The sequence below is a fragment of the Numenius arquata genome, chromosome 22, assembly GCF_964106895.1.
Source record: "Numenius arquata chromosome 22, bNumArq3.hap1.1, whole genome shotgun sequence".
In the NCBI taxonomy this organism is placed as follows: Eukaryota; Metazoa; Chordata; class Aves; order Charadriiformes; family Scolopacidae; genus Numenius; species Numenius arquata.
The window spans coordinates 342,431-364,195 of NC_133597.1; the positions used below are offsets into that span (position 1 = coordinate 342,431).

The 21,765-nt window shown below is 61.2% G+C and overlaps 2 protein-coding genes across 3 annotated transcripts in view; one reads left to right on the forward strand and one right to left on the reverse strand.

Annotated features, from left to right (window-relative positions):
- Positions 1 to 6,438: 6,438 nt before the first annotated feature.
- Positions 6,439 to 11,696, forward strand: LOC141474467 (5-hydroxytryptamine receptor 3A-like). Its single transcript, XM_074162379.1, has 9 exons — positions 6,439 to 6,505; positions 8,576 to 8,739; positions 8,895 to 8,939; positions 9,242 to 9,351; positions 9,873 to 10,042; positions 10,239 to 10,399; positions 10,635 to 10,845; positions 10,995 to 11,225; positions 11,398 to 11,696. The coding sequence occupies exons 1-9, from the start codon at positions 6,439 to 6,441 to the stop codon at positions 11,694 to 11,696; spliced, it is 1,458 nt and encodes a 485-aa protein (XP_074018480.1).
- Positions 11,697 to 14,781: 3,085 nt separating this feature from the next.
- ZBTB16 (zinc finger and BTB domain containing 16) overlaps positions 14,782 to 21,765 on the reverse strand; it is a 58,997-nt gene continuing 52,013 nt past the window's right edge. For both annotated transcript variants that reach the window (XM_074162382.1, XM_074162381.1), the window contains 3 exons: positions 20,209 to 20,379; positions 17,892 to 18,059; positions 14,782 to 17,288 (listed from right to left, as the gene is read on the reverse strand). In XM_074162382.1, the coding sequence (XP_074018483.1) occupies positions 17,059 to 17,288; positions 17,892 to 18,059; positions 20,209 to 20,379 (569 nt within the window). In that variant the 3' untranslated portion in view covers positions 14,782 to 17,058. The remainder of the gene's footprint in view (positions 17,289 to 17,891; positions 18,060 to 20,208; positions 20,380 to 21,765) is intronic.

Consider the following 21,765-nt stretch of genomic DNA (forward strand, 5'->3'; position numbering starts at 1 on the left):
CATCCCGGTCCCGGTCCCAGTCCCGTGTTCCACCGCCCGCCCCAGTCCCCTCCTGGTCCTGTGTCCCCTCCCGGTCCCAGTTCCTTTCCCCCCTGCTCCAGTCCCGTGTCCCCTCCCGGTCCTGGCCCCCCGCGCCCAGCCCCGTGTCCTCTCACCCTCCGGTCCGCCCCCACCTCGGTCCCTCCCGGTCCCGTGTGTCCCCCCCCAGAGCACCCCCCGCTCCCCATCTCCCTGGTTCCCAATCCCCCGCGGGAGGCCCCAGCCCTGGGGGAGCGTCCTGACCCCCAGTACCCCTCTTTACAGATTAAAAAATTAAAAAAAAAATAGAATTATTAAAAAAATAATAAAAAAGGACATTTTACAACTCCATTTTGGGTCCAGGCTGCCCCACCCTGATAGGGAAACCTCTGTGACTGGAACTGGAAATAATTTGGGTAAATGAGTCCTAAGAGAACGGGAGGGAGGGATCAACCGGACCCAAAACCGAGAGCAGGAGCCGCAGGGGGTGGGCGCCCGGGAAACCTGGCTGGACCCAAAAATGTGTCCCTGAGGGGAACGTGGCTAATTACAACATGAGATATAGAATATAAAATAATACAATAATAATTATAATAAATAATCCCCTCCTCTCAAAGTGAGGGTGCCCCCCTCCACCTGGAGACCCCCACCCCCTGCGCTGGGCCGTACAATTAAGCAACATCGTACCTTTCGTTGATGATGAGGACGTTCCACACCAAGAGAAGGAGTTATAAGCACCACTAAAACATTGATAAACAGTGACTGTGTTAATTACACTAATTTATAATGTATAAACGGGTGCCTGTTCCAATGGTGGGTGCCCTGGCTTTGCGGAGACACCCCCCGGCACCCATTTCTGTGCAGAACGGCTAATAAATAGTTATTTTAACGACTCCAGCCCCCGGCAGCTGCCAAACCCCAAAGCCAGGGTGCTCCAGGGGCCTGCACATCCTGGGGGAAAACCATGAGGAAACGGTTCATAAGAACAGAGGGGGCCAGTCCCCTGCTCGCTGCCTGGCCCAGGCCCTGGGCTCTGGGACAAATTGGCAGAAAATGGGCATTTTCCAGGTGTGCTGAGCCAAAGGGCACCGAGTGCCCTTCCCTTCGCACCCTCCTGCAGACACAGCCCAGATTTCACCTTTCTCTCCAGAAAACAAACCCCGGCCACAAGTGGAGACGCCCCAAACGGGGCCCGGGGTGGTGGGGGATGCGGGAGACTCCGATGTTGTTGGAGAGCAGGACCCCGCGGAGGGGATGGGACAGCGTGGCTGAGCCCCACCTGCCTGTGGGGGCGGCGAGCAAAATGTTCCTCTGTGTCACCAGACACGTGTCACTCATGATGGCCAAGGTGCCTTTATCCCACCCCCGGGCACCAAAGGCACCGGTGGTGGCCTCAATGGTGGCCTCGGTCCCCGAGTGCTGTGGGAGGGAGGGGAGGGAAGGGTCGGATGATGCCACTGGCGCCTCCCCGTTTGCTATTTCCCAGTCCAAAGTGCCCATTCCCGCCGGGGGCGGGGGGACATCTCCCTCGCGTGGGTTTCCCCACAGAGCATCCCCACGTTGTGTTTGGGGAGAGGGGTGGGAATTCCACCATGGCCCTTCACGGGAACCTCTCGGCTCCCACCTTCCCACAGGTGCCCCAGCTCAGGAATGGGGAGGTGGGAGGAGGAGGAGGAGCGAGCCGGCGGTGTTATCCAAATTCCCTGATATGCAGTAAAAAACCTGGCAAAGTCAAAATGCAACGTGAGAAACTGCCCGTTCCCGGAGGCTGGTAACAGCGAGAGGGAAGGGATGTCGGTCCTGGGGGGGGGATTCTGTGCCCTCAGAGGAAGAGTGAGCTGAAGGTCTGCCCTTACCCCACCTCTTCCACGTCCCGAGACCTTTCCACACAAAAGGAAATGATTTGCACTGTAGGTGCTTTAAAAAATGAAATAAGCCCCTGCCAGAAGGTGTGGGAGAGCAGGGGGTGGCAGGGAATTCCAGCAGGTACCGAACACCGCCACTGGAGATGGGAAATGGGCCTGGAAGGAGGAATTCCTCACCCGGATTCAGGAAGAATTTCTCACCCGGGGTTCCAGCCTCTGCAGTGGGATGAGGGGGATTTTGCCGCCCCTCGGTCACACCCCAGCCCCGGGTTGTGTCACCCACGATGCATGATCTTGCCAGGGGCGGTGCCTTCGTGGCCTTCGTGGTGTCCTCCCAAGGGTCCCATTCCTGTTCCGAAACAGAAACAGGGGAAGGTTTTCATCTCCCGCTGGCACAAACCATGCTCTCCAGCTGCCCTGCTTGGCTCCAGCTCCAGCTCAGCACCCACAAATTCCTGCTTCCCCCTGAGATTCCCACCACGGGGCAGGCAGGAGGTGATGCCCAGGGGCAGCCCGGAGATGCTCACCCTCCTCTTGACACCCCGCGCAGCACCCCAGGCACCGGCAGCTCCCTGCAGACAGCCAGCACAGGTGCTCCCAGCCTGGCCCCGGTCACCGTCCCCTCCCCACGAGTTGCGTGGCAGTGGCCAACCTTTCCAGCACCGCTGCTGCCTTGTTCCACATCTGTCCCTGCCTTCCCTCCCTGGACCGGGACCATCCCCTGGATCCACAGCATCCTTGGGCCGACAGCATCCTTAGACCAAGAGCATCTCCTGGACCAACAGCATCCCCCAGGCAAAGAGCATCCTTAGACTAGGAGCATCCCTGGGCCAACAGCATCCTTAGACTGGGAGCATCCCTGGACCGACAGCATCCCCTGGATCAGCCTCTTGCCCCACCACCCACAGAGCACCCCCCCACCCCTACCCATGTTTCCCCCATGGAACAAGGATGGCTTCGTTTTCAAAGCATCCCTGGACCCACTAGGTCTTGGGACCAGGACTTGAACTTCAGGATGGGACCCAGCAGGGCTGGGAACCCTGGCCCCAGCACAGAGCCTGGCTGTGCCCCCCCGGCTACACACTGGGCTCCAACAGAAACAAGAGGGAGGAGGCTTCTCTGCAAGACTTTTCCATGTGCTTTACATCAAAAGCCAACGGCCTTCTCAGCCCAAATTAACCTTTCCAATTTGCTCAAAGTCTTTCTCATTTTCTTTGGAAAATGAAGGGAAAAATACCCCACTGTGATGGCCAGGGTGGTTTTATTAAAACCCAGACGGGAAGGGCTGTGGTTTCTGATTGGAAATGCTCCTTAAAACCCACTGCGGCAGCAGAAGGGCCGGGGAGGAAGGTGAGGAAGGCAACTTGAGAGTTTTATGGAAGGGCAGCCAGGGGGTGCGCAGTCCCTGCCGCAAATCTGCCTCTGGGACGGGGTCTCTGCCGAGACGACGGAGCTCGAGGCTGGAGCCCACCCCCCGCTCCCCCTCCCACTGCCATGGGACTCCTTTGAAAAATACAGAGAAAAAGGAAAAAGAGGGTCTCACAAGAGCGAACACCAGCCAGGTCTGCCCCCAGGAAGGCGATTCTGCCTGGCCCCGGGTGGGAAGGTGCCTGTGACGCGCGGCTGCCGGAGCCGCTCGGGACGAGCTGCGCCTCCTCCTTTAACAGCACCGGGCTGCAGATCCCTTCCCGTCGTCATTATCTCCTGGCTTTAATGGCCAAGGGAGTGCGGCAGAACATGGCTGACACCTGAAGGGTGTCTAATGGAGGGGAGGGCTGCGAGGAAAGCGGTCCCTTCCCTTTGCTGGGGGATTTAAAGGCATCGGGCTGCTTTGCTGGAGGGGTGCAGGTGGGCTCGGTACCTGCGAAGCCACCAGGACCACACCGACCCACAGAAGCAATGACACGAGACAAGGCTGCAGCATCGGGCACCCGCTCTGGTCCCTGCTTCAGTTGTGGAGATCCCCCGCCTTGGACCCAGGGACGCTGAGCATCCCTGAGGACCAGACCTGCGCAGCACTGAGGGATGCAGCAACCCTGAGCATCCCCAGGGACCACTGCCCGCAGGAGGGTAGTTTGCTCTGCTGCCCCCGCACCCCGCTGGCCTGGGGGGCTGCTGCCAGCGCTGGCGGCCCTGCCGGCATGGTGTTTACTGCATGTCTCGCAGCGTTAAATCACAGCAGACATGCAATTCGGGGCAGCGTGAGGCTCCGTAATGGGCGGCCTCGGGCGCCTGATGGGGCCGGCAGCCGCGCTGCCAGGGCTCCCGCGCGATGCTTGATTGCTTCTGACGCTCCCAACGCGCTGGGAAAGGCGAGTCCTGGCTGCTCCCCTCCCCTGCCTGCTCCCCATGGGCACCTGCCACAGCTGAGACCTCCCTCCCTGCTCCCCGTCCTGCGCAGAGCTCGGTGGGTGCCTGCAAAGCCCCCACAGCCCTCAGCACGTCCCAGGGGACAGGGGTGGAAGCTGCCCAGGCCACCGCTGCCATGGGAAAGACACCTGCACGGGGCTCAGTCACCTTCTCGTAGGGGCAGGTTGGGGCCATGGGGGATGCAGAGCATCCCTGGTCCCCTCACAGAGGGGGACGCTGAGCATCGCTCCTTCCATCACGGGTGGGGAGATGCTGAGCATCACTCACCCCGTCACATCATAGGGATCCCATGTCTGTGCTCCTGCACCCTCCCCAGCCTCCGAGAGCACCGTTGTCCCTGGCTGAGCACCAGCTGAAGTTCACTACACCCACCCAGCCCAAGTTCCTGCTCCCAGCATGGCTGCCCGAGGAAGAAGCCCTCAGTCAAGATGAAAAGCTGGAAAATTTGCTCCAGGAGCTACTGGGACACACGTGAACAGGGACTGGGGGTTGCTGCCTGCGATGTCCCAGGCACCGGGGGACACGTGGCTCCCCCGTGACGGCTCCTGGCCTCGGGAAAGGTCTCCATCTCCCCATTCCAGCGCAGAGACGCTGCTGCTGCTGCAGCAGAGCCCGGGCAGGACGTGGGGCTGAGCCCCGGGAAGCCCCCCGACGCCAGGTGCTTCCATTCCCAGCAAAGCAATTACCGCGCAGCAGATCATGGGGCTAATAAAATCCCATTACGCCATTTGGGGAAGTAAATCTGATCCGGGTGCTGCCGATTGATATCAGCCGCCCCACAAGGCGTCCCGCAAGAGCCCCCTGCATGGGCGCATAACAGGAGGCTATAATAGATCACGCTAATTAGATATCCAATAACAGGAGGGCTGAGAGGAACTACATTAAAATCTCTTTAAGATGAAGACATAGAACCCGAGGGAGAAGACCCAGAGCTAATGATGCTGCAGCAGCGGCTCAGCCAGAGCGCTGCCGGCCCCCTCGGCTGGGGGGGGGAGGGGGAGCGGGGCAGGGTCCCCGGCGCTGCCCGTGATTCCCATTACCCGGATCCAATAAGGGGAAAGAGCTGGGAGCTGCCTGCGCGCCCCGGGAGGTGACTCGCCAGCCGCTAACGGAGCCGAGAAATCAAATTATCCCCGTCTCTGCTCCGGCTCTCTCCCCGCCACCGCTGCTGGCAGCCGAGGGGGAGTTCATCAGGGCCGCGCACTAATTCTTATCTCGTTTAAGTGACTCCACGCTGCCATCTGATGCGATTTGCTCTGCGCTGCCGGCGCCGGTCTCTGCCCACCACGTCCCCAGCAGCTTCCCAGGGCCACGGGCACCTACAAGAGAAATGCAGAGATTTGTACATAGGGGAGGGGGGTAGGGGTGAGGGTCCCTGCCGGGCAGGGGGATGCTGCCCCAAGGACACCATGCTCTGACGGAGGGGGGGACGCTGCCCTGGGCAGGTTCCCGGGCACAGGCCAGCGCTGGGCACAATTTTGCTCTCTATCGTACCAGATCAACCTTTGCCCAAAGGCGTTGCATATTGGGGGGGATGGAAAAGGGTGAGAAGTGCCTTCATTTGCTGAAATTTGGGTGCAAACGCCAAGGGCTGCAACGGAAACAGCCCCTGCTCCTGGTGCAGGCTGGGGGTGGCTCGGGAAAGCTTGGGGTGCCAGGGGCCAGTGGGCAGCTTGTCCATCTCCATCGGGACAGATCCCCCCGCCACAGGGTGGGAAGGGGAGCCCGGTACCCCCATTGCCCCCCGTTCCTGCTGATGGAAAACCAGCCTGCACCGGTGCCGTGTCCCTGTCACCTCCCGGGACAGCCCACCCCATCTCAGGGGGCTCCCTCCGCCGAGGAGCTCCTGGCACCCACAGCATCCTCTGCCCCCATCGTGCCCCCCTCTCCTGCCGTACACAGGCACGATGCTCGCAGTCCCAAACCCCACTTTTCCACCTCAGGCGCCTGGTCCGGGGCTGGGGCAGCCCCAGGGGAGCCAGCGGCGCGGGGGTGTCTGGGGGGGGCTCCTCTTGCATCCTCCCAGCCTGAAACTTGATGCAGCGGCAGAGGCTGATGGTGAGATTAATTGGGCGTTCTCAAAACCCCGAGGGACGGGCGGCGGGGGAAGGCGAGCCAGGAGAGCCGCTGCCTCCCTGCCGGGGCTCACTCCTCGGCGGAGCCGCGGCCAGGAGCCGGCAGAGCCATGGTGCCCATCGCTCTGGGGGCTCTGCTGGCCCTGCTGCCCCTCGCCTGGGCGCCGCAGAGCCAAGGTAAGGGGAGGGGCCCGTGGGCAGGGCTGGGGGGCTGTGGGGTGACCGGGCTCCCTGGTGCCACAGGCACAGTGCTGCACCTTCTGAAAAGGTGGGGAATGGAAGGACTGCTTTGTAGAGAGACCTTAAATGCTACTGAAAATCAACGTACCTGGGAGAAAGCCCGAGGGTGGGCTCCAGCTGAACCCCCCCAGCAAGGTCACAGGGTGTTTGAACCCGCCTCGGTGTCACGGGCTCATCCATATGGGGCTTCCAGTAGCTCTGGAAATGTGCAGGGTCCCAGCCCTGAGGACAGAGAGAAACAGGATGACCTCCTGCCTGGATCCCTCTGGAATCCACTGCCTGAGCCCCCCACCCCATAAAGGGGTTTCTCTAATACAAGGTTTCACCCCTCACAGCGCAGAGCGGGGCTGGGGGCAGCAGCGCGCAGAAGCGATGCTGTGCCCGTGGTTTCTCATCCCAGCGCCGCATGGCGCAAACCGACTGCCAAAGCCTCCACGAGCCATCGGCATTGTTTTCTCCTGTTTAAGCTTCCTGGGAAATAGTAGAAAATTTGCTGTGCTGTTTCGCACCAGTGCAGCTGAGAGCTCTCTCAGCGGGTCTGTAACCGGGGTCTTTGGGCAGATACAGCCCCTCTCCTCGGGGCATCCTTCCCAACTCCAACCCCTCCTCCCACAACACACCCAGCAGAGGTGGCAGAAGAGGAGCGGGTGCAAGGCTGCTCTTGCCCTCAGGGTGCTGGGGGTAGGGGGGTGGGAGGGTCCGTGCAGACGCACACCCGTGTGCCAGGGCTGTGCCTGTGTGTGCCAGGTGAGCTGCCGGCACGGGTTTGGTGTCCGTGGCAAGTGCATGGTGCTGCCGGGACGAGCCCAGCCCCGTCCTCCCTCTGCAAAGCCCCAACATCCCGACCCAGAGCAGTGAGGGTGTGAGGAGGAGGAGGAGAGGGTGTGAGGAGGAAGAGAGGGTGCAAGGAGGAGGAGAAAGAGAGGGTGCAAGGAGGAGGAGGAAGAGGAAGAGAAGAGGGTTTGAGGAGGAGGAAGAGGAGAGGGTGTGAGGAAGAAGAGGAGAGGGTGCGAGGAGGAAGAGGAAGAGAGGGTGTGAGGAAGAGCACAGGAGTGAGCCAGCTGCCACCAGCTGCTGCAGTGAAGGCCACTGGGCCCCAGCGCAATGCCGGCAGCGCCTGTTTTCCTCCCCTCACCCTAATTGCTGCCTCTCACCCCCCCTCGCTGCCTCCGTGGGCGAGGACCGTGCGCCCGGCTGGCTCCCCGGCATTACCGACCGCGGGCAGGCTCGGAGGGGCTGAGGATGTTGGGTTTTCCTTTTTCTTTTTTTTTTTTTTCTTTTTAAGCTTAAAAGACCGATTAAAGTTTCCTTCCCAGCAGCTTTTCCCATGATCCCGCAGATCTATTCCAATTAGTCCCTTTCATTAGGTGGGAATGGGACTCTGGGGCTGGACTGCAGAGCAGTGGCAGGAGCGCAGGCAGCGAGGGCTCGGGGGCCAGGAGAAACGTGCTCCGCAATTAACGCTGCCGGCACCGGCAGAGGGGTTGCGTCCACAGGCAGAAAACACCAAGAAATGAAGGTAGCACCCCGGTTCCTCTCCAGCCTCCACCTGCACCTCCATTGAAGAAGCGAGCAGCAGGAACTTACCTGGGGGTGAGGAGTCCCTCGTGGTCCCCCGCTGCCCTGGCGTCCGTCTGGGAGAGGCGGGAGATCGCAGCCCTGTCCTCCAGGGCTGGGGGAAGGTCACAGCCCCATCACCTTCACAGTAGAGGATGTGAATGAAAGATCAGGTGATGGCTCTGACTGGCAGCTCATTTCCAGAATGCTCTGGTTTAACTTTGGTGGGAAACCCCAACTGGTAAGCGAGGGATAGCACACAGCAACGGCTCACGGCACCGCCAGGGTGACTGCAGCCATCGCTCTGGTGCGAGAAGCCCTCCATCCGTCCGTCCATCCATCCATCCCATCCATCTCATCCATCCTTCCCACCCATCCCTCCCTCCACCCTTCCCATCTCATCCATCCCTCCATCCATCCTTCCCATCCATCCCATCCCTCTGCCAGCAGGCTCCTGGGGTGGGGGCCGGACACCAGAGCCTGCCGAGCCTGCCCTACGCCGCCTGTCCCGCTCCCTGCTGGCGCACTACCAGAAGGACACCCGGCCAGTGCGAGACTGGCGAACCACCACCAACGTGGCCATCGACCTCATGGTCTACGCTATCCTCAGCGTGGTGAGTCCTCGATCCCTGCCTGGCGTGGGGGCAGCTTCTGCCTGTCCACAGCAAGGGGAAGGGTACCTGATGGCCACCGCCTCCTGGTGTGCTCTGCCCGTCTTCCAGAGGCCAATAACCCCCTGTGCCAACACCGTGTCCTCTTCTTCCTGCAGGATGAGAAGAACCAGGTGCTGACCACCTACATCTGGTACAGGCAGGTGAGCAGATGGGACCGTGCGCCCTCATCAGGGATGAGCACCCTTGCCGAGACAGGTTTTCCTGTGGGATTGCAGCAAGGCCAAGCCCATCCCAGGGGACGGTGAGAGCCCTGTAAGGGCATGAAAGTCTAGGTGCAGCTCTCCTGCTCTGGGCTTTGCACCACTGGCTGGTGCGAGAGCTGCAGGATGAGCCTTTCCTCGCTTCCATGGATGGCACCGAGGCCTAGTCCCCATGGCAGGGTGCTCACGCGATGCGGTGGGAGGGACCTTGCCCTCCAAGCCCCCTCTCCCTTTTCCCCCAGCACTGGACGGACGAGTTCCTCTGGTGGGACCCGGAGCGGTTCGACAACCTGACGCAGATCTCCCTCCCCGTGGAGAGCATCTGGGTGCCCGACATCCTCATCAACGAGTTGTGAGTGCGACGGGACTCGCAGGCCCCCCTCGCCCACCGTGGGCACGCGCCACCCCGCGCTTTGTATTCCCGGCACAGAGCTGGCAGCCTCCCCACACCGGGCGAGCTGCAGATGGGGAACGGCTCTGCAGTTGGGCCATTTCCAATGCTGGCGAACCGCAGCCCTCCGTAATTACCCGCGCCGTGCTGGGGGTGGGATCCAGGGAGCTGGAGAAAGGCTTTGTGAAGGCAGCACAATGCCAGGGCAGCTGCAGAGCTGCCGGCCCTTCCCGCACAGCCAGCCGGCATCCGTCCCGCTCCGTGGGGATTTAAAATGTTCCCAACTGGCTCCAGAGAGCCCCAGGACAAATGCTGCTGGGGCTGAGAGAGGGCAGCCAGGCCCGCATGGGCACCGCCAAAAAAGCAGCTCGGGGGGTGAAACCCCAGCTCCTGGGCAGTTCCCCTCCCAAACACCGCTCAGCAGGAGGAGACCCCACCAAAGGGGTTCCCCAGCCCACATCTCTGTCCCTTGTGCCCCCCAGCGTGGATGTCGGAAAGTCCCCCCACGTCCCCTACGTCTACGTTAGCCACCATGGGGAGGTGCAGAACCTCAAGCCCATCCAGGTGATGACGGCCTGCAGCCTGGACATCTACAACTTCCCCTTCGACGTCCAGAACTGCTCGCTCACCTTCACTAGTTGGCTGCACCACAGTGAGTGCCGGGACCCCTGCGGCTGGGGGGCTCGGGGGAGCGGGCAGGGCCTCCGCCGGGCCCGGGCGCGGTGCAGAAGGCGGCTCGTCCCTCTAGGTGGCCCCAGTGGATCGGGGATGCGTGCGGGGAGGGCAGGCTCCCAGCCCCGCGCTCCGGGCCGGACATCACCAGTCCTCACCTCCCTTCTGTCCCCCAGTCCGCGACATCAACCTCTCGCTGTGGCGGCAGCCGGAGCTGGTCAAGTTCGACCGGAGCGTCTTCATGAACCAGGGCGAGTGGGAGCTGCTCTACGTCCTCAGCAGCTTCCAGGAGTTCAGTGTAAAGAGCAGTGACAGCTACGCAGAGATGAAGTTCTACGTAAGGTTCTTTGGCCACCGAGCTTGGGAATGGGGCACTAGGGAAAGGTCTTGTTGCTCCATCACCCAGCTTCTCCCTGCCACGGTGCTCCTGCCCAGCTACCAGTGCTGAGCCCTCCTCTTCTGCCTCACCTTAGTGCATCCCACCACCCTCGCCTGCCTTGCCAGAGAGCTGCACTAGCCCAAGCCCTCCTTTCAACCTCCCACTGAGCCTTTCCTGTCTCCCTGTCCCACAGGTAGTCATCCGGAGACGCCCCCTCTTCTACACCGTCAGCCTGCTGCTCCCCAGCATCTTCCTGATGGTTATGGACATTGTGGGCTTCTACCTCCCTCCCAACAGTGGCGAGAGGGTCTCTTTCAAGATCACCCTCCTGCTGGGCTACTCGGTTTTCCTCATCATCGTATCCGACACGCTGCCGGCTACGGCGGTCGGCACCCCCTTGATAGGTAGGATGGTGCTACCTGCCAAGCCAACTGGCTGCAGTGGCGCTGGGCCTGGAGCAGCAGGAGACCACAGGTCCCTGAGAGGTGGGCAGGGAGGGCTTGCTCAGGACCATGCTCTGAGCAGGCCACTCACCTCGCTGACACCTCTGCAGGCATCTACTTTGTGGTGTGCATGGCGCTGCTCGTCATCAGCCTGACGGAGACCATCCTGATCGTGCGCCTGGTGCACAAGCAAGACCTGCAGCCCCACGTCCCCGAGTGGGTGAAGCGCCTGCTGCTGGAACGAGCCACCGTCCTGCTCTGCATCCGGGACAGGGACACATTCAGCCAAAGCAGGACGCAGAGCTCGGACATCTCGAGGCAGACAGAGAATGACAGCACAGGTAAGGGCTGCACAGAGAGGTCCCACGGGAACTGAAGGGACCGGGCCCCACGTAGCCCCACATCTATGTCCATGTAGCCCCCATTTGCCTGGTGATCTGGTGGCCCAGGTCACCCGCAGAAATCCCGGCTCCCTGTCTAAAGAGGTTTTTCACACTTGCCTCTCTTTTGCAGCCAAGCTGAACCAGTACGGCTGTGAGGACCCCCGGGAGTGTGAGATGGTGGGGGGCGCAGGGCCCACGCTGGCCTCTGCTGGCCCGGTGGAGGGGTCCCTGCTGCTGCCCGGCATCCTGCGGGAGATCACTGCCATCCGCCAGTTCCTGGAGAAACGCGAGGAGTTTCGCGACGTGGCCCGCGAGTGGCTGCAAGTGGGCTACGTGTTGGACGTCCTGCTCTTCCGGGCGTACCTGGTGGCCGTCCTGGCCTACACCATCACGCTGGGCACCCTCTGGTCGGTCTGGCGGGACGCCTGAGTGGTGCCCACCCTTGGGCGCAGGCGCGGTGGGGGCCTCGGGTGCTGCCGTGCTCAGAGGCCGCTCCTCGGCTCTGTGATCAGCCGGTGTTTGCTGGCCCAGACCGGGAGACCCACCACCGCCCCCCCCCAGAGCAGCAGCCCCGGAGCAGGGGGGCTGAGGAAGGACCACCGATGGCCCGGACCGAGCCCCACTCCCCCAGCCCCGCCGCCGCTTCAGCACCGCGGACAGCGCCCGTCCCGCCCCGGGGTCCCCGCCGCCCCCGGGGGGTCCCTACACCCTACCCCGCCTGCCCTGGGGGAGCCCCAGCCTCCCTGCACGAAGCCCCGGGGGCCACACGCCCGTGGCCCCTTCTTCCTCCCTCCTCTGCTCACCAGGCTCCACACGGGTCTTTGTTCCCTCCACTCAGCCCCCCTTTATTCTCCTACTCGGTCCCCTTTATTCCCCCCACCCGGACCCCTTTAGCCCCACACTCCTTCCCAGCGGTACAGGAGCCGGGAGAGAACCAGTGCCAGCCAACGGCAAAGGAACTGATGTGCAAACGGGACTGCCTCTGTGGGCATGGGGCCGTCAGAGACCCCTGGGGTCACCCATTGCTGCTGCTACAGCTCCAGTCAACCCCCCCGCTGCCTCTCACCACCCCCACCAGGGCAGAGGCCCAAGGCTGCTGCCAAACGGGAGTGGAAAGAACCACCGGCTGCATCCCAGAGAAGGGAGTTGAGCCCAAACAGCAAGAAGAGTTGCCCAACGTGGTACCCACCTCGTTTCAGAGCTGGGGGTGCCAGGGGGTCATGACAAGAGACACCAATGGTGTTTTCGGGGTGGTCCCCAGCCCTGCTGTGCTTGCCCAAGACCCTTCACACCAGTAACATACCTGAGCAACCAGTGCAGGCACCATCCTCGAAAGCGCTGGAGATGATGGAGGGCCCATTCCTGCTCCAGGAGGGTCTTGGCACATGCTCAGGCTGTGGGCGGTGGGGGAGAGGTGGGTGGGCGGCGTCTGGCTTTCCTACATCTGCCCCAAGCCCACTGGCCTTGGACCAAGGGCCCTGCTCCCTGTCCCGGAGCCGTCACCCACAGGAAAACTCCCTGCTGAGTGACAGGGGGGCTGGGGACGGGCGGAGGGGGCTCCTGGCGGCGCCGGCCCGCGCTAATGCGCTGATGGTCTGTAAGTGGCTGCCTATTGATGAGGTGTCCAGTTAAAGAGTTCGCGAGACACTAAATCAGCCCATTGATCCTGCCGAGATCGATGGTGCTACAGACCTGATCACTGCAGCGGGCAATTAACACCCTCTGGAATGAGCCGCCTTCATGTAACATCAAACGCTCCAACAGACAAATCCGATGGGCCCATTGACCCGGGCGCACGGTGCTGCCCAGCCCCTGTGTGTGACGGGGATCAGGACCCCCGAGCCAGCCTCGCCATCCCCCCTGGACACCCCTCAGGGACCCACCGCCAGATGCTCACCTGGATGCTCCACACCCCACGGACCATGGCGCGGGCGCTTGGTCCTCCGTCCTTGCCCGTGCTGGGAAGCCATCCCGCACCTGACCTAACCCCCTCATCCAGCTCCATGGTCCTGTCCCCCCTGGAAGAGGAGGCTGCCCACACCACAGGAAGGATCCAAGTTCTCCCTTTGCCCTCTCGCTGCTTTGGGAAGCGCTGCATGCGGGGGAAAAAAGTTCCAGGCATCTCTCCGAGAGGAGCCTGGATTTTTCCTCTTTAAAAAAAAAATAAAAAAAAAAAATCAATAAATCTGAATCTAATCTACTAATAAAGGTTTAATGAGGACATAATGTTGATGGAACAGAACATTGTTGCGGCGTAATCGCTCCCAGCTGCTGCGCGAGTGCGCAGACAAAGGCCCGGTCCTACCACAATTTCCCCGTTATGATAATAACGCCTTTGTAGGGGCCAAACGCCGTGAGGGGCTTTGCCCCCCTTCTCCCGGGACGCTGAGCCGGCAGGTTGCTCGCTGCCGGACCAAAGCTCTGCCCAAAGCCCCCCTGCAGGAGCCCTGCTGGGGGCAGCTCTGGGAGGCAGGGACCGTCACCGGGACCTCAGGGTGGGCTCACAGCCCCCCAAACCCACCGGGAATCCATGGGGCATGACGGCCTCAACGCCAGTGCACGTGGTGGCCCAGCACACGCCATCCATCCCTAGGGAAAAAATAAGGGATGCTTTGCATCCAGTGACTCCGACCGGGCCGTAACGAAGGTTCACCTGTGCCGGGGTGCCCCTGGGGCGGGGGGCAGCACCCGTGGGGTGCGGGCACAGCTGGGTGATGCTGGCAGCACCCGCCGGGCCCTGTCGTAGAGTTCTCCACAGCACAAAAGGAGCGCAGGCGCTGCCGGTAATGTAGTCAGTAAATAAATAAAGGAGGGCTTAAGCTTAGTGTACAGCAATCAGTCGGGAACTACAGGATAATTAGCGCGGCGGGGGGCCAGACTACTCCGCAGGCAGGTTTAAATGAACGGCTTCACTTTCATTGAGGCAAACTCGCTCCGCTCCCCAGCGAGCCGCGCAGGCAGCACACGTCCCGGCACAAGGGACGTGGGTTTGGTCCCCATCCGTGGGGACACCGACAGCCCGCACTCCCAGGGCACCCCCCACCCACCGGGGTTGGTTTAGGGATGGGACCCCCATCCCGAAACGCTGAGGAGGCGCCCCCAAACTCACCACTGTGGGTCCCCCCACGGCTCACCACGAGCTGGTGGGATGCAGCCTTCCTCCTCCTCCTCCTCCCCGCAGGCACGGCACAGGAACAGGAGACGGCAGGCCGAGACAACGGAATTAACTTTATTGGTTGTATTTTTGTTTTCTAACTGCAGATTCAAGGTATACAACTGAACATTGCTATTTTCCTTATGAGACTTATAAATAAAAATACAAAAAATGTTCACTACAAAAAAATCTACCGTTAGTAGGATGTAAAAAATATTCTCTTTGCTATAGAAGGCACAAACTTCACTTAGTGACACATGGAGAGAAAAAAACCTGCAGCAGTATATTTTTCTTCTTTTTTTTTTTGCCTTTTTTTCTTTGTTTGTTGTTTTTTTTTTTGTTGTTTTTTGTTTTCCTCTGTCAGAAACACTGAAGTCTTACAAAGAAATGCATCTGAATCTACACAGGACGAAGGCAGATGCGGAGAGCTGCAACTAGGAGACACCACAACTGGGTTGGGTTGATTTTTTTTTTTTCAGTTTTTTTTTTTTTTCTTTTTCTTTATTTTTCAGGAAACTTTTAGCTAACGGCATCTGTGGCCAGGGGGACAGAGAGGACTCGCAAGCAGAACCGCAAGGGAGCAAAGGGCGAGGGGGAGGAGGGAGAAAGTCGTACAAAAAATAGGAGGCGATAGATACTCTGAGAAAACCGAGGGGGGGGAGTGGGGCACCCCCCGCGCCCGGGCTCAGGGGGGTGCTGAGGTAGACGGACGGAGGGCAGCGAGGGACCTGAACCACGAGCGGCAACACAGAGCGGGAGGACGGGCGCTCACGACACCGACACAAGGCAGGGGGGGAGGGAGCCTGGGGCCGTGGGGCCCCACGGGGCGCTTGGTCCTCACTGCTATGATACACATATATATACTTATATATATATGGGGGGGTGGCGGGGGCAAACCCCTGCGGGGAGGGGCGCCTGGGGCACCGCGGCATCGCTCCGGCACCCGTCCCAAGGGTGGCACAGCCCACAGGCTGCGGCACTGGGGCAGTGAGGGAGGGATGGGGACAACGGGACAGGATGGGACAGGAGGTTAAAGCAAAAAAAAGCCACAGGAGCCCGGCCATGCCCCCACGGCCCCGTGGCCGGCAGCGGCCACACACCCCAGAAATTGCAGCAACTTTCCATGTGAAACAACTGGGTCTCTTTAATACTTTTTTTTTCCTTTTTTTTTTTCTCTCTTTTTCTTGTGGTTTTTTTTTTTTTTTTTTTTTTTTTTTTCCTTAGGCACAACAATTAAACAAAGCCGTTCTCCACAGTCACATCCCGGATTGTACAACAGCGGCCTCGGCCCCGTGGGCAGGGGCACACACGCGTGCAAAGCCGGAGCGGGGCACGAGGGAGGGAAGATGCTGCACCCACATCCCTGCTCGGGAGAGGGGGGACTGGCACCCCCCAGCACACTCCAAACCGCACCCCGACACTGTCCCGCTCCTCCTGGACTCTTTCCCCCCCCTTTTCACCCAAACACAGCAAAATGACCAAAAAAAAAAAGCCAGGCCGTGAACGCCGGGCGGGATGGAAAGCGCAGAGCTCACTGCCGCGGCCACGAAGGAGAAACACAACAAAAACAAACACAAGAGGTAGCTTCAGAACCGGCCCCCCCGGCCCTGCGGGGCCGGGCAAAAAACACCAGTTTTGGTAAGGATAATGCACAACGGGGGGGGGGCCGGCAGGGACGATGCCGCCCCTCCACCGCCAGCGCCAGGCATGCGCCTGCCAGGCCATGCCGCCCCCCGTCCCCCCAAATCAATAAAAGCTCATGAGGTCACAAAAAAACGAGGTAATTTCAAGTAAAATGTGCTAAACGCGGAAATATTCCAAAAGAAAGTTCAAAAAAAACGAACAAAAAGCAAAAAAAAAAACCAAAGCGGCGAGCGAAGCCGCCTGCCCCTGGGCCCCCCCGGCTTGCGGGCTCCTGCAGCAGGGACTGGGCAAAACACCACCCTCAGCACCCTCCGGGCGCCCCAAATCAGCAGAACACAGAGGATCCCCCCCATTGGGAGCGACGCCACGCACCGGTGGCACCGCGTCCACCACGCATCACCAAACCGGCAGCATCCCCCGCGGGGGGCTTTGCCCTCGATCCCCAGACGGCGGGGAAGGAAGGGGCAATGCATAGAGAGGTCTTTGGTCAGGGGGAGTGCGGCAGCCTCTGGGTGCGCCCGCCCTGGACCCCGGCTGGCACCCGGGTCCCTGCCCCAAATACCCTCCTCATCCCCCCGGGGACGCTCTCGCCCTGCGACGTCGCAGCGCGGGAACCCTCCCGAAATGGGGGCCGAGCCCACAGGTTGAGCTGGGGTCCTCGGCGGGGCGTCCGCGGCGGGGGCTCCGCGGGGATGGAGGAAACCAGAAACTAAAGCCTTCCCAAAGCACGTCCTTCCCACGCCGTCTTCCCGGCGGCGATGGAGGGGCCGGGGAGCCGGTTCCTGGGGGGCTGCGAGGGGCGAAAGCCGGGTGGGCAGCCAGGGAGGGGGAGCGGATGGGGCTGGGGAAGGGGCCGGGGTGTCCCCCCCGCAGGCTCCCTCCGGTGAGAGGAGCCAGGAGACCCGACAAACAAACAAGGTGGTGGACACTGTGGGTTTGGTGGTGGCTTTTTTTTGGCCTGGTCCTCGGCCCTGCCGCCCTGCGCCACCACCCTCAGACGTAGCAGAGGTAGAGATAAGTCTTCTCTATCCGCCAGTCGGTGGGGATCTCCTCCGGCTTGTGGCCCTTCATGTGCTTCTGCATGGCCGAGAGGCTGGGGCAGTACTCCAGGCAGATGGTGCACTGGTAGGGGGAAGCGCCATTGTGGGTGCGGAGGTGTTTGATCATGGCCGAGTAGTCCCGGGAGCGCTGGTGGCATAGCTTGCACTCGAAGGGCTTCTCGCCTGTGGGAGACGGGGGCGTCAGGGGGGGGCTCACGGCTGCCAGGAGATAATTAACTGCCCGGCATCGACGCTGCCGCTGCGGCGGGTGCAGCCGATGGCCAAGTAATGAACAGCAAAACCGATCGGGCTATTGATCCCCTATTTACAATAGTTACGCGCTGGCGCAGCTGATGATTCCTTATCCCCGGCTGCAGCCCTGGTCAGGGACCAGGTCGGGGACCCAGCAGCCGACGCTGCCAGCATCTCTGCTGGGGGAACCGTGCCGGCATCTCCCATGGGGGAACGACACCGGCATCTCCCATGGGGGAACTGTGCCGGCATCTCCAACCAGGGACCACGCCAGCATCTCCCATGGGGACACACCGCTGGCATCTTTGTCAGGGGACACGGCACTGGCATCTCTGCCCTGGGAATTGTGCTGGCATCTCCCACAGGACAACCGCGCCAGACTCTCTGCCGCAGACCACACCGGTGTCTCCACTGGGGGACATCGCGCCAGCATCTCCCATGGACAAACCACGTCAGCATCTCCACCACGGACCATGCCAGCATTTCCCACGGGGTACCGCGCCGGCCCCAGCAGAGCCCCCCCGCAGCACCCACCTGTGTGGACCCGATAGTGGGTCTCCAGCTGGTGCTTGAGGCTGAATTTCTTGCCGCAGCCATTGCACTCGTAGGGCTTCTCCCCGGTGTGGATGCGCTTGTGGCCCTTCAGCGTGCTCTCGTCACGGAAGCAGCTGCCACAGAACTCGCACTCGTAGGGGTGGTCGCCTGCAAGGACACGCGGGGAGCGTCAGAGCCGCCACCATGCCAAAACCACCCCCTCAGCCTGGATTTACCCCCGGCACCCGCCATGCCAGGAGATGGAGCGTCCCGGCCACCCCAGTGCAGCACGGGGCCCCGTCCCCGCATAGGGGATGCTGGGGTCTGCAGAGACCGGGGTGCCGCCATCCTCCCGTCCCCCGTCCCCAATTCCCAGGTTTTGGCCTGGAATTGCTGGCGCGGCCCCGGGCGTCCCCCGCGCTCCCGAGCGGGCGGCTGATAAATGAACTCCAGTTGGGCACCGGAGGCGGAATGATTTGAAGGAAAGGTGAGGGCTCCAGCTACTTATTTATTACAGCCGCGAAGGCAAGGACAATAAAGATAGATTGATCGTCCGAGACTTTGTTCATGAATATTTAAATATTACTGATTTGTCTTGTCACTGTAATTACAATTTCTCTGTGCCGCATATCCTACAAGCACAGTTTATGGTAAAGAATGGCCAACTGTATTTCACTTGTCCTGCTGCAGATGTGCGGAGCTGCCAAGCGTGTAATGTTCCCCGCATTTCATACATTTTCTTCAGCTGTGAAGGCTTAAGTCATCCACAATGACCTACGTTTTTTCATTATCCCCGTGTCAAACTGCACTCGTGCCTGGGCATAAATTGTCCTTCTCGTTATATACTCACATGCCTGCGCTTTCGCTTCCTCTCTAAAATGATATTTTACTCTCTCCCCGTGTGCTGCAGCCGAGACCTGCGGCCCTGCGCCCCCTCCCACAGCCCCCGGCTGGGGATCGGAGGAGGAGGAGGACGAGGAGCATGCTCAGGATGTGCTCCCAACCCCCCCTATCCCAAGGCGGTGCCCGTTGGCAGAAGCGTTTCACCTCCCCAGCCCCAATCCCAAATTATGGCCTCGGTTTTTGATTTGGTAGTCAGTGATTTTGCAGCCGGGGGGCGGCAGCCTTTCCGTGTGCTGGGATTTTGGGAGAAGCCACATAAATGGGAGTGCTCTGGTCCCCGGAGAAGCATGAGCATCCCACATCCGTGCAGGATGAAGCCCCGCAGCAGGGTCAAACACCCCCAAAGCCCCCCTGGCCCCGTGTTTTCTCGCTGGCGGGAGCTGCTGGGCCAGCAGAGGTTGGGGGGGATGCGCGGGGCCCGACCCGCAGCCCAGGTCACCGGATTAACTGGCTATAAATAGCTCTGGCGCTTGGCATTAACGTGCTTATCGGCAGCGTGCGATTCCTGCTTCCCAACGGGGACCCTGAGCCCAGGGGCACGTGTGGGTCTGGTGGCCACTGGCCACTGCCTGGACCGAGCAACCCTCCTGGGGTGCTGCCAGACCGTCCCCCCCCAGCCATACCTGTCCCTCTGGGGATGGTGCACACACCAGAGGAGGAGGCTGCACCCTCCGCACCCACTTTCCTCCCCACCAGCACTAAAAGCGTAGCCCAGGGGGGCGCACGAGCCCCCAGCGCTGTGGGAAATGGGGGGCGAGGAGCCCCTGGCCCCTGCAGCGAGCCACGGCACGAGCGGCGATGCTTGGCGGGGCCGCAAAGCTCCCCCCATCGCCCTGCTCATCCCCCCAGGATCTGCTTTTTCCTGCACCGGGGGGTTTTGTGGCCAGACCTGAGCAACGGTGCTCATGGAGGCCAGGAGTTCCCTTTGGGCTGGGACCTCTCCCCTGACCCCCCCGGGGTTGTGCCTGGTGACGCCGTTGGAGGAGCCGAGGACACAGCGCGGGGGCTCTGAGGACACGGCCCGAGCCCGCTCCCCTCGCCCGGCCCCGGGGGCTGTGCCGAAGCCCCAGCTCCACCTCGCGCAGGTCGCCCTAATCCCATTAGGGCTGGGCAGCGGCTGATTATGTGCATCTCCTGCCCGTAAGCCGATGAGAGGGGTGCGATGGCACATCCCCTGAGGAGGTCACATGTCACCTTAGACCGGATCAACTTATTACACGCGGCTTTTTCTTTCTGTTTTTTTTTTTTTCCCTTCCGTTTCTTTTTCCAAGCCCAAACAACCTCCATGGCAGCCGCCTCAACACTTTTAAGACAGTTTCACCTCTCTTTTTGCCTTTTTTTTTTTTTTTTTTAAATGACCGGGGAAAAAGCCTGTCCCGGCCGCCCGAGGGGCCCGTGGGCGCTGTGGCCGTACCTGTGTGGGAGCGGAGGTGCCTCTTGAGCGCGGTGTGGCTGGGGAAGGTGCGGTTGCACTCGCTGCAGATGTAGCTGCGCACCCCGGCGTGCACCTCCATGTGCTGCTGCAGCGCACTCTGTGTCTGGAACCGCTTCCCGCACAGCAGGCAGAACACCGCCATGTCCGTACCTGCCCAGGGGGACAGACAGCAATTAGGGACCGGCCCGCAGCCAGGACCCCCGTCCCACCACCCCACTGGGCGTTCAGAGGGTCCCCGCTCCCACCCGGCAGCAGGGATGCTCCCGCAGTGAGGAGGATGCTCCCGCAGCAAGGGGGACCCCGAGAGCTGCAGGGCTCTGGGCATCATTGGGGTCCTGGCAGTGGGACCCCAGCCCTGCCACCACTGGCCCCACAGAGGGAAAGCCAGAGGAGGGAAAGGGTGTTTTTATTGCATTGGAGGCAGCTGGGAGCCCCAGCCCAAAGGTGAGGCAGGTGTGGGGCCGTCACCACACCCCCACGCACCTGGGGAGCTGCCAAGCTTGGACCCCTTCATGCCCAGGGGAAAGGGGACCCCAAGGAACAACCCCTCAGAGCTGCCCCAGGGGCAGGAGGGTGACACGTCCACCCCCCTGCGCTGCCCACCATCCTGAGCCCCAGCACAAACACCAGCCCCGTCCCACCAGACGCGGGTACAAAACCGGCTGCATCGATGCGGCAGCAAAGGCCAAAGGGAAAAAACCCCAACCCTGGATCCTGACACGCTGGCAATAAAAATATCAGACCTCTGTGTTATTAAACAATTTGTTTTCGTTTATGCACAGCTGATTGTTCAGAACCTGTGAGTCAGTGCAAATTGTATTACGCAGGGAGATTAAGCAAATAAACGCAAGCTTTTTGGAGACATTAAAATGTGAGGACTATGGAAATAAAATTATCTAGAAAATTGTATTAGCAATTCATTAGCAGCGGCAAGATGCTGGAGGTAACCGGCAGCTCCGCGCCGCGTCAGGAACAGCCGGGCTGGGGGATGCTGCTGCCAAAACCCACCCAGGGGGACATGGCGGCAATGAGGAGGAGTTGCCGGAGGGAGCCCATGGGGCCACTGAGCCAGGGGCACCCGCGGCGTCGGCATCGCGGTCCCACCGGGGGTGCAGGAAGGTGCCAGCGAGGGATGCGCCCATGGGAAGATGCTGGCAGCATCCTCCTGGGCAGCCCCATGGCCCCCACCTGGGGACCAGCTGGGTGACGGGCATCCCCGAGAGCATCCTGGCATCCCATCGCCCATCCCGGCATCCCACCATGGGCCCAGCATAATGCCACCGTCTGCCATGCCGTGGTGGCCCACCGTGGCCAGCTCTGCCCCCGATGGATGCTCAGCCCCAGCCCCACCGAGGCACACAGCCCAGAAACGCTCCAAAATCTGCAAAAAACCCTACTGAACCGGGAAAAAAAGCAGCAAGAGAGCGGCCCCGCATGGGAGCTGCCTCTCTCCCTCCACAGGGATTTATCTTGGGGGGGGTACGGGCTTGCGCACCCCCCACGCAGCTGTGGACAAAACGCTCCCGAGACAAAAAA

What these genes read in the sequence shown, in the direction of transcription:
- LOC141474467 (XM_074162379.1), top strand. Translation starts at nt 6,439, where the DNA reads ATGGTGCCCATCGCTCTGGGGGCTCTGCTGGCCCTGCTGCCCCTCGCC. An exon ending in TCTACGCTATCCTCAGCGTG is followed by an intron (nt 8,740 to 8,894) that starts GTGAGTCCTCGA and finishes TTCTTCCTGCAG; the next exon opens with GATGAGAAGAACCAGGTGCT. An exon ending in GACAGAGAATGACAGCACAG is followed by an intron (nt 11,226 to 11,397) that starts GTAAGGGCTGCA and finishes TCTCTTTTGCAG; the next exon opens with CCAAGCTGAACCAGTACGGC.